The following is a 12,221-nucleotide window of genomic DNA, read 5'->3' as shown; positions in this document are numbered from 1 at the left end:
CTAGCTATAAATTGGCTTAGTAAAATCTTCCACACCATTCTGGCAGTAGGAGAACTACCAACAGCATGGCGAGAAACGAAAGTGGTCTTCATTCCCAAGGCAGGGAAAGCCACCCACACCACAGCAAAAGATTTCAGGCCAATAAGCCTGACATCATTCCTGTTAAAGAGTTTTGAAAGACTGATTAGCCTACACTTGAGAGCCACCATCGACCCGACACAAATGTCAGAGGCGCAACATGCCTACACCAAAGGTAAGTCAACCGAATCGGCGTTACACGTCGTGGTAAGCAGCATTGAGAAATCACTCAATAATAAGGAATACACACTGATCGCCTTCCTAGATATAGAGGGAGCTTTCAACAACGTACTTCCCTCAGCAATAACAGACTCCCTCACAGAACTAGGGGTGGAGGCCCAACTGGTGAGGCTGATCCATAAACTGCTGATAAGCAGAATGGTTACGGCCGCTCTAGGGACCTCAACCCAGACTAGACTAGTGAACAGAGGCACCCCGCAAGGAGGTGTACTATCGCCCCTCCTGTGGAATATCGCAGTAAATAAACTACTGCGAATTCTAGAAGGAGGGGGCTGCAAAGTGGTAGCATACGCGGATGATGTCGCTATCATCTTTAATGGTAAGTATCCACAAACACTCTGCGATCTCATGACCGCAAAGCTAAAAATATTATCAGACTGGACGATAAAAAACGGACTCGGGGTAAATCCCTCAAAAACGGAACTTGTCCTATTTACGAATAAGTACAAGATCCCTCCACTCAACCCACCCATACTAAACAACTGCAATCTCTCTTTTAGCGAACACGCAAGATACCTGGGGTTGGTATTAGAAAAGCGGCTCAATTGGGGCCTAAACAACCAAGAGAGAATCAAAAAAGCAACCATTGCACTTTACTCCTGTAAAAAGGCAATTGGGCTAAGGTGGGGCATGTCCCCTAAAATTGTAAACTGGATCTACTCAGCGGTGGTAAAGCCAATCCTTCTATACGGGGTGGCTCTATGGTGGACCGCTCTACAAAAACAATGCATCTTAACTCCCCTAAACAAAGTACAGCGAATGGCGGCTTTGTGTATCAGTGGAGCCCTTCGAACTACCCCAAACGAAGCGCTGAATGCGATCTTGAACCTCCAGAGCCTGGACTTAGCAGGCATGGAAAGGGCCAAATCGGCAGCTATTCGACTGAGGGATACAGGGCAATGGAAAGCCCAGCTCTACGGTCACGCTAAAATTCTCCAGCATGACAAATCGATACCGTCAAGAACGGATCTATGTAAAACCCGTGAATATAGTCACACACCCTTCGAGGCTCTGATCCCAGGTGGGGAAGAATGGGATCGGGGCCGACCGGGCACAATAGACGCTATCTGCTTATATACAGACGGCTCCAAACTAGACGGACACGTCGGCGGAGGCATATACTCCGAAGAACTAGAGATCAGGCAGTCTTTCAGACTCCCTGACCACTGCAGCGTCTTCCAAGCGGAAGTGCATGCCATAAAAGAAGCACTCGTCTGTATAAGGGACACAAACACCCAAGACAGACACATAAACATATATAGTGATAGTCAGGCGGCTATTAAATCAATCTATTCGACAAGCACCAACTCCCGAACAATAGCAGACTGTCGCATATCTCTCCACGAGATAGCTAGTCAGTCTACTATAAGCCTAATATGGGTCCCGGGTCACCGGGACATCGTAGGCAACTGCATAGCGGACGAGTTAGCCAGGCAAGGCACCATCATGCCTCTCCTTCCAGAAAAGGAGAGTGTCGGTATGCCCATGGCAACTTGCAAGCTAAATATCAAAAACTACTTCATCAAACTAGCCAACACTAGGTGGCAAAATGCACCGCAGTGTCGTATCACCCACCAGACCTGGCCTGGGATAAACAGTAAAAAAACATCGGAACTACTCAAATTTAGTCGCACAGAGTGCGGTATGCTAGTTCGAGTCCTTACAGGCCACTGGCTAGTCGGCACACACGCCGGCAGGCTAAAAGCCCCGTACAATGATTTCTGCAGAAGCTGCAGAGACGAGGAAGAGGAAGAAACGGTGGAGCATCTCCTATGTTTCTGCCCAGCCCTATGCAGACTAAGGCTGAAACACTTAGGAAAACCCTTCATTAGCGATCTAACCGAAATATCGGAGATCAACCTTAAAAGTATAAACTCTTTCGTTAAATCTTCCGGGTGGAAGACATGCTAAGTATCCAAATTTTCTAGGACGAGAGGAAAAATAAAAATAGACAGGGGACCCCAAATAAGGGAAAGAGATCACACGGTACCACAATGGACCCACAGAGGTCTAAGTGTGTCAGACGTTAGTCTGGCAGCCGTTTCTAACCTAACCTAACCTAACAGTTATTTTTAGACTTTTATTTTAAAATTCATGAATAGAAGTTACGGACTTTTATTTTTTCGGTCAAAAAATAACTGTTATTTTCTGACTTTTATTTTAAAAGTCTGAAATAACAGTTACGTCATGACTTATAAATAAAAGGTGCTGAATAACGATTAATCGATGACTTTTAAAGTAAAACTTATAACTGTTACGGTCCCTGCAAATAACTCTTACACTTCAATTTTTATTCTAAAAATCAACAAATAAGAGTTATTTGTCAACCTTTATAATAAAAATTGAAAGTAAAGATTAAATTGAAATAACTCTTGAACTGAGGGGTGCATCGGTTTAAAATTTATATGTAAGTAATCTAAGCTTGAATACCTTTCTGTTGATATGCCATCTGTCCCTAGAATATTTTTTATAATTTTATAAAACTAATGTTGTTCATTGAACAGGAGTGTACAAAACTGAAATAAAAGGATGATTCGAATCCGAAACTTAAAAAAAAAAATAATCAAAGTGCAATTTTTTAAATTAAAAATTTTTTTTTTGTTTAATTAAATTAAACTGACCTTACTATTAAAAACAACAATAAAACTGCAGCAGTAAATGTTATCTGGTATTATTATATTTTTTTACAAGTAATCAACGATAACAATTAAAATTCTTGAATCAAAAAAGTTCGTCACAATACCCTACAAAAATTTCGTCACGATACCCTACAAGGTAGACTAGGAGCAAAAACGGTGTCACTCTCAAACGGCGCAAAAGAAAAAAACGCGAGGTACCAAAAACTGTTCATAAAGATCTCATGTAAACGTGGATATATTTGCCTGATTTTATTTTCCACTCATCTTTGCTCTGGCACTGATGAAACACAAGTAAATTGAATAGGTTTGCTAGTTTGCGCACCACATTTTTAGCGAAAATTACCTCACGAACAAATTACGGGACTTCTTATTAATATTACTGTAAATACATTGTCGACACGATAAGGGGAGACGACTACATTTATTTGAAATTTTTGTCGTGACGTCATATATGAGATTCGACGAGTTCGTCACATTACCCTACTCGTCAAATTACCCTACACTCCCCTACATTATTAAAAATATTCTGGGGACATATGGCATATCAACAGAAAGGTATTCAAGCGTAGATTTTATACATATAAATTTTAGTTCAAGAGTTATTTCAATTCAATCTTTATTTTCAATTTTTATTATAAAAGTTGACAAATAACTCTTATTTTTTGATTTTAATAATAAGAAGAAAGGAAGCTAGGTTCGGCCAGCCGAAGCTTATATACCCTTGCAGATCATTCATATTAATTAACAAATCGCAAAAATGTTCAATTTTCTAATATTTCTCATTAATTTTCCGATCGTTCCTATGGCAGCTATATGATGTAGTCGTCCGATTTTGATCAAATTAAAATTGAAATTCGGAAATATTTAAAAAGAGTCATATCCTAGAGTAGAAGATAATACAATAAAAACCAAAAAAGCTAGAATTAATTTTCTATTACTTTTCCATTATATGATATATTCGTCCGATTCTTTAAATATTTAATTTGAAATTCAGAAATATTTAAAAAATAACATCCCCAAAAGAAGAAGGTAATATTTCAAAAAAAAACAGAAGCTAGATTTTTTTAAGTTTTTTTTCCCGATCCTTCCTATGGGAGCTATAAGATATAGTTGTCCGATCCGGTCGGTTCCGACATATATACTACCTGCAATAGAAAGAAGACTTTTGCGAAAGTTTCGTCCCGATAGCTCAAAAACTGAGAGACTAGTTTGCGTAGAAACAGACAGACGGACAGACGGACAGAGGGACAGACGGACGGACAGACGGACAGACGGCCATGGCTAGATCGACTCGTCTTGTGATGCTGATCAAGAATATATATACTTTATGGGGTCGGAAACGTCTCCTTCACTGCGTTGCAAACTTCTGACTGAAATCATAATACCCTCTGCAAGGGTATAACAAAAGTTCTGATATTTTTTTTTTTCGCGCGGAGATTTACTCCAAATCTCTTGCCCAACCGACCGAGGGGCGCTGCCGTCCATCGTACGGCACGATTCGCGAGATGATAGACGCGATGTAAAAAATAAATATATACTTCGAGGAAAAAAAAGTAGGATCTAATTCTGTGCCAGGAAAATTAAAATTAATCGTTTTAGGAGAGGCAGAGAGCCAAAATTTGATATAATATGAAAGGTTCATGCGTGTCATAGTTAGATCTACAGTGATTTAAAATAAAGGGAATGTAATTTCTAGTTACTCTACTTGGTTGTCCAACCAAGTCGGGGCTATCAATTTTACCTCGAATAAGGTTATAAATGAAGACAGTTCCAAGCCTCGTTCTACGGTTGGTTAGGGAGATCCGTTAATTAGGAGTAGTCTACTAGAATGAGAAGGTAAAATGCGGTTTGCATCACACTTTAGGCGCCTTAAGGCAAAAAGTAAAAAGTTATTTTGTACGGATTCGATACGGTCAATATGAATTCCGTATTGTGGACTCCAGACGGGTGATCCATACACAAGTATCGGCCGGACGAGCGAGCTGAATAAGGTCTTAGTAATATAAGGATCATCAAATTCCTTTTAATAAAGCCAAGCGCACCCCTGGCTTTATTTACCATGGATAAAATGTGATCAGTGAACTTTAGTCTTGAGTCCAAAAGAACACCAAGATTATTGACTAGGTCTATTCTTTCCAGAGTGCTCTCACTCAGCGTGTAAATCGCATATTGAGGAGTAACACGACAAAAAGTCATCACCTTACACTTGGAGCTATTTAAATTCAGCGAAGCACCATTTTTGGAAACTATTTAAAACGGATTGTAGATCAGACTGGCAAGAAGTATCCTTGTACTGCAGGCATAGTTTCACATCATCAGCGTACATAAGTAACTGATGGAAGGTCGTTTATAAATAAAGTAAAAAGTAGCGGCCCCAAGTGGCTCTCTTGTGGGACACCCGAGGTAACCTGGAGTGTACAAGAAAGAGAATTTTTAAAAGGGCTTCTGCGGGACCAGGTGAATTGTTGTCATGTTTTCAAAAGATAGCGAGGAAGGATAATTTGTGGATTTACGCTTAGTGTTAACAAAATTGAAGAACTGTTTCGGATCCTGAGGTCCGATCGCTTAAGTATCTAGAAAAAATAAATTGAGAACCGGTATCTTTATATTTCCTATAGAGTCTGGACTTTACGTTTCTTAGGTGTGTCAGCTCTTTACTGAACCAAGGTGGTTTGGTGGAGACTGACGGATAGTACAACGGAACACAAGAATTAAAAAAAGAATTTACTGTTGAATAAAAAATATTTATAGCATCAGCCATATTATGACATGAGTTGAGATCGGACCAATCAAAGGCAGATAAATAAGAGTTTAGCATACGAAAGTCGGCCTTGCGAAAACAAAGTAGTCGCTTAGTAGACTTCTCTAATTTTGCATCTTTTACAGTACCAGTGTCGATTGAAACCTGAAACGCCGGATGATATGGATCTTCAGGTTGAGTAAGAGGTGCTATCTTGGATAGAAATAAGCGGTCCGGATTTGATACGAAACATAGGTCCAATAAACGACCTAGTGAAGGGTAAGGTGACGAACGATTCGTTTTTTGAATGTAACTTTTCTAAAAATCAATATTATTCAAAAGTGTAAACGCAGAAAGTTGCTTACATCTACTGAGCATATCCCTGTAAAATTCGAAATTTGAAATTCGAAATTCCAATGCAGCTAAATCCCACAGCGTTTGGCGTGAACCCTTCTCTTTTTGCACTTTCAATAGTTGTAGGGTAATGTGACGAACGATTTGTTCTTTAATGTAACTTCTTCAAAAATCTATATTTTTATACCCTTGCAGAGGGTATTATGATTTCAGTCAGAAGTTTGCAACGCAGTGAAGGAGACGTTTCCGACCCCATAAAGTGTATATATTCTTGATCAGCATCACAAGACGAGTCGATCTAGCCATGTCCGTCTGTCCGTCTGTCTGTTTCTACGCAAACTAGTCTCTTAGTTTTTGAGCTATCGGAATGAAACTTTCCCAAAAGTCTTCTTTCTATTGCAGGTAGTATATATGTCGGAACCGACCGGATCGGACAATTATATCTTATAGCTCCCATAGAAACGATCGGAAAAAAAAAACTTTAAAAAATTCTAGCTTCGGTGTTTTTTCAAGTATTACCTTCTACTCTTAAGAATATTATTTTTTATATATTTCTGAATTTCGAATTAAATATTTTAAAAATCAGATCACTATATCATATAGCTGCCATAGGAACGGTCGAAAAATTAAATGGAAATTAATAGGAAAACAAATTATATCTTTGTTGATTTTTATTACATTCCCTTCTCCTCTGGGATATGACTATTTTTAAATATTTCCGAATTTCGATTTTAATTTAAAAAAAGATCGAACTACTATATCATATAGCTGCCATAGAAACGATCGAAAAATTAATATAAAATAATAGGAAATTTAACATTTTTGCGATTTGTAAATTAATAGGAATAATCTGCAAGGGTATATAAGCTTCGGCTTGCCGAAGCTAGCTTCCTTTCTTGCTTTTTGGAAGTTTGGGTATTATCTTATTACTTCTTTCTTTTCCGTATCGAAAATAACCTTTCCGTAAATAATATATAAAAAAATGTATTTCTTTGTTTGTAAAAAGGTTGGTCTGCACCAAACGCTGTGGGAATTGGCTACGTTGAAATTTCGAATCCAAATTTTTTTAGAAATATGCTCAGTAAATGTAAGTAACTTTCTGCTTTTACACTTTTAAAAAATATAGATTTTTGAAGAAGTTACATTAAAGAACAAATCGTTCGTCACATTACCCTACAACTATTGAAAGTGCAAAAAGAGAAGGGTTCACGCCAAACGTTGTGGGATTTAGCTGCATTGGAATTTCGAATTTCAAATTTCGAATTTTACAGGGATATGCTCAGTAGATGTAAGCAACTTTCTGCGTTTACACTTGAATAATATTGATTTTTAGAAAAGTTACATTCAAAAAACGAATCGTTCGTCACCTTACCCTTCACTAGGTCGTTTATTGGACCTATGTTTCGTATCAAATCCGGACCGCTTATTTCTATCCAAGATAGCACCTCTTACTCAACCTGAAGATCCATATCATCCGGCGTTTCAGGTTTCAATCGACACTGGTACTGTAAAAGATGCAAAATTAGAGAAGTCTACTAAGCGACTACTTTGTTTTCGCAAGGCCGACTTTCGTATGCTAAACTCTTATTTATCTGCCTTTGATTGGTCCGATCTCAACTCATGTCATAATATGGCTGATGCTATAAATATTTTTTATTCAACAGTAAATTCTTTTTTTAATTCTTGTGTTCCGTTGTACTATCCGTCAGTCTCCACCAAACCACCTTGGTTCAGTAAAGAGCTGACACACCTAAGAAACGTAAAGTCCAGACTCTATAGGAAATATAAAGATACCGGTTCTCAATCTATTTTTTCTAGATACTTAAGCGATCGGATCTCAGGATCCGAAACAGTTCTTCAATTTTGTTAACACTAAGCGTAAATCCACAAATTATCCTTCCTCGCTATCTTTTGAAAACATGACAACAATTCACCTGGTCCCGCAGAAGCCCTTTTAAAAATTCTCTTTCTTGTACACTCCAGGTTACCTCGGGTGTCCCACAAGAGAGCCACTTGGGGCCGCTACTTTTTACTTTATTTATAAACGACCTTCCATCAGTTACTTATGTACGCTGATGATGTGAAACTATGCCTGCAGTACAAGGATACTTCTTGCCAGTCTGATCTACAATCCGTTTTAAATAGTTTCCAAAAATGGTGCTTCGCTGAATTTAAATAGCTCCAAGTGTAAGGTGATGACTTTTTGTCGTGTTACTCCTCAATATGCGATTTACACGCTGAGTGAGAGCACTCTGGAAAGAATTGACCTAGTCAATAATCTTGGTGTTCTTTTGGACTCAAGACTAAAGTTCACTGATCACATTTTATCCATGGTAAATAAAGCCAGGGGTGCGCTTGGCTTTATTAAAAGGAATTTGATGATCCTTATATTACTAAGACCTTATTCAGCTCGCTCGTCCGGCCGATACTTGTGTATGGATCACCCGTCTGGAGTCCACAATACGGAATTCATATTGACCGTATCGAATCCGTACAAAATAACTTTTTACTTTTTGCCTTAAGGCGCCTAAAGTGTGATGAAAACCGCATTTTACCTTCTCATTCTAGTAGACTACTCCTAATTAACGGATCTCCCTAACCAACCGTAGAACGAGGCTTGGAACTGTCTTCATTTATAACCTTATTCGAGGTAAAATTGATAGCCCCGACTTGGTTGGACAACCAAGTAGAGTAACTAGAAATTACATTCCCTTTATTTTAAATCACTGTAGATCTAACTATGACACGCATGAACCTTTCATATTATATCAAATTTTGGCTCTCTGCCTCTCCTAAAACGATTAATTTTAATTTTCCTGGCACAGAATTAGATTCTACTTTTTTTTCCTCGAAGTATATATTTATTTTTTACATCGCGTCTATCATCTCGCGAATCGTGCCGTACGATGGACGGCAGCGCCCCTCGGTCGGTTGGGCAAGAGATTTGGAGTAAATCTTCGCGCGAAAAAAAAAATATCAGAACTTTTCTTATACCCTTGCAGAGGGTATTATGATTTCAGTCAGAAGTTTGCAAATCAGTGAAGGAGACGTTTCCGACCCCATAAAGTATATATATTCTTGATCAGCATCACAAGACGAGTCGATCTAGCCATGTCCGTCTGTCCGTCCGTCTGTCCCTCTCTCCGTCTGTCCATCTGTCTGTTTCTACGCAAACTAGTCTCTCAGTTTTTGAGCTATCGGGACGAAACTTTCGCAAAAGTCTTCTTTCTATTGCAGGTAGTATATATGTCGGAACCGACCGGATCGGACAACTATATCTTATAGCTCCCATAGGAAGGATCGGAAAAAAAAACTTAAAAAAATCTAGCTTCTGTTTTTTTTGAAATATTACCTTCTTCTTTTGGGGATGTTATTTTTTAAATATTTCTGAATTTCGAATTAAATATTTAAAAAATCGGACGAATATATCATATAGCTGCCATAGGAACGATTGGAAAATCAATGGAAAAGTAATAGGAAATTAATTCTAGCTTCTTTGGTTTTTATTGTATTATCTTCTACTCTAGGATATGACTCTTTTTAAATATTTCCGAATTTCAATTTTAATTTGATCAAAATCGGACGACTACATCATATAGCTGCCATAGGAACGATCGGAAAATTAATGAGAAATATTAGAAAATTGAACATTTTTGCGATTTGTTAATTAATATTAATGATCTGCAAGGGTATATAAGCTTCGGCTGGCCGAACCTAGCTTCCTTTCTTGTTTAAAAGTGTAAAAGCAGAAAGTTACTTACATTTACTGAGCATATTTCTAAAAAAATTTGGATTCGAAATTTCAACGTAGCCAATTCCCACAGCGTTTGGTGCAGACCAACCTTTTTACAAACAAAGAAATACATTTTTTTATATATTATTTACGGAAAGGTTATTTTCGATACGGAAAAGAAAGAAGTAATAAGATAATACCCAAACTTCCAAAAAGCAAGAAAGGAAGCTAGCTTCGGCAAGCCGAAGCTTATATACCCTTGCAGATTATTCCTATTAATTTACAAATCGCAAAAATGTTAAATTTCCTATTATTTTATATTAATTTTTCGATCGTTTCTATGGCAGCTATATGATATAGTAGTTCGATCTTTTTTTAAATTAAAATCGAAATTCGGAAATATTTAAAAATAGTCATATCCCAAAGGAGAAGAGAATGTAATAAAAATCAACAAAGATATAATTTGTTTTCCTATTAATTTCCATTTAATTTTTCGACCGTTCCTATGGCAGCTATATGATATAGTGATCCGATTTTTAAAATATTTAATTCGAAATTCAGAAATATATAAAAAATAATATTCTTAAGAGTAGAAGGTAATACTTGAAAAAACACCGAAGCTAGAATTTTTTTAAGTTTTTTTTCCCGATCCTTCCTATGGGAGCTATAAGATATAGTTGTCCGATCCGGTCGGTTCCGACATATATACTACCTGCAATAGAAAGAAGACTTTTGCGAAAGTTTCGTCCCGATAGCTCAAAAACTGAGAGACTAGTTTGCGTAGAAACAGACAGACGGACAGACGGACAGAGGGACAGACGGACGGACAGACGGACAGACGGACAGACGGCCATGGCTAGATCGACTCGTCTTGTGATGCTGATCAAGAATATATATACTTTATGGGGTCGGAAACGTCTCCTTCACTGCGTTGCAAACTTCTGACTGAAATCATAATACCCTCTGCAAGGGTATAACAAAAGTTCTGATATTTTTTTTTTTCGCGCGGAGATTTACTCCAAATCTCTTGCCCAACCGACCGAGGGGCGCTGCCGTCCATCGTACGGCACGATTCGCGAGATGATAGACGCGATGTAAAAAATAAATATATACTTCGAGGAAAAAAAAGTAGGATCTAATTCTGTGCCAGGAAAATTAAAATTAATCGTTTTAGGAGAGGCAGAGAGCCAAAATTTGATATAATATGAAAGGTTCATGCGTGTCATAGTTAGATCTACAGTGATTTAAAATAAAGGGAATGTAATTTCTAGTTACTCTACTTGGTTGTCCAACCAAGTCGGGGCTATCAATTTTACCTCGAATAAGGTTATAAATGAAGACAGTTCCAAGCCTCGTTCTACGGTTGGTTAGGGAGATCCGTTAATTAGGAGTAGTCTACTAGAATGAGAAGGTAAAATGCGGTTTGCATCACACTTTAGGCGCCTTAAGGCAAAAAGTAAAAAGTTATTTTGTACGGATTCGATACGGTCAATATGAATTCCGTATTGTGGACTCCAGACGGGTGATCCATACACAAGTATCGGCCGGACGAGCGAGCTGAATAAGGTCTTAGTAATATAAGGATCATCAAATTCCTTTTAATAAAGCCAAGCGCACCCCTGGCTTTATTTACCATGGATAAAATGTGATCAGTGAACTTTAGTCTTGAGTCCAAAAGAACACCAAGATTATTGACTAGGTCTATTCTTTCCAGAGTGCTCTCACTCAGCGTGTAAATCGCATATTGAGGAGTAACACGACAAAAAGTCATCACCTTACACTTGGAGCTATTTAAATTCAGCGAAGCACCATTTTTGGAAACTATTTAAAACGGATTGTAGATCAGACTGGCAAGAAGTATCCTTGTACTGCAGGCATAGTTTCACATCATCAGCGTACATAAGTAACTGATGGAAGGTCGTTTATAAATAAAGTAAAAAGTAGCGGCCCCAAGTGGCTCTCTTGTGGGACACCCGAGGTAACCTGGAGTGTACAAGAAAGAGAATTTTTAAAAGGGCTTCTGCGGGACCAGGTGAATTGTTGTCATGTTTTCAAAAGATAGCGAGGAAGGATAATTTGTGGATTTACGCTTAGTGTTAACAAAATTGAAGAACTGTTTCGGATCCTGAGGTCCGATCGCTTAAGTATCTAGAAAAAATAAATTGAGAACCGGTATCTTTATATTTCCTATAGAGTCTGGACTTTACGTTTCTTAGGTGTGTCAGCTCTTTACTGAACCAAGGTGGTTTGGTGGAGACTGACGGATAGTACAACGGAACACAAGAATTAAAAAAAGAATTTACTGTTGAATAAAAAATATTTATAGCATCAGCCATATTATGACATGAGTTGAGATCGGACCAATCAAAGGCAGATAAATAAGAGTTTAGCATACGAAAGTCGGCCTTGCGAAAACAAAGTAGTCGCTTAGTAGACT

General features: G+C 38.0%; 1 protein-coding gene across 1 annotated transcript; it reads left to right on the top strand.

The window, feature by feature from the left end:
• The first annotated feature begins 222 nt into the window (after nt 1–222).
• Nucleotides 223–2,229, top strand: LOC123002912 (uncharacterized). The gene is made up of 3 exons (XM_070219656.1): nt 223–253; nt 344–637; nt 1,127–2,229. The coding sequence occupies exons 1-3, from the start codon at nt 223–225 to the stop codon at nt 2,227–2,229; spliced, it is 1,428 nt and encodes a 475-aa protein (XP_070075757.1).
• The last annotated feature ends 9,992 nt before the right edge of the window (nt 2,230–12,221 follow it).

Source organism: Drosophila takahashii, chromosome 2L, assembly GCF_030179915.1.
Source record: "Drosophila takahashii strain IR98-3 E-12201 chromosome 2L, DtakHiC1v2, whole genome shotgun sequence".
NCBI lineage: Eukaryota > Metazoa > Arthropoda > Insecta > Diptera > Drosophilidae > Drosophila > Drosophila takahashii.
The sequence above is the reverse complement of the archived record's forward strand: the minus strand, read 5'-3'. Positions and strand labels throughout refer to the sequence as shown.

Coding starts and splice junctions, on each gene's coding strand:
- LOC123002912 (XM_070219656.1), top strand. CDS start 223: ATGTCAGAGGCGCAACATGCCTACACCAAAG. Junction 254..343: donor GCAACATGCCTACACCAAAG/GTAAGTCAACCG, acceptor TCGCCTTCCTAG/ATATAGAGGGAGCTTTCAAC. Junction 638..1,126: donor TGTCGCTATCATCTTTAATG/GTAAGTATCCAC, acceptor CCCCAAACGAAG/CGCTGAATGCGATCTTGAAC.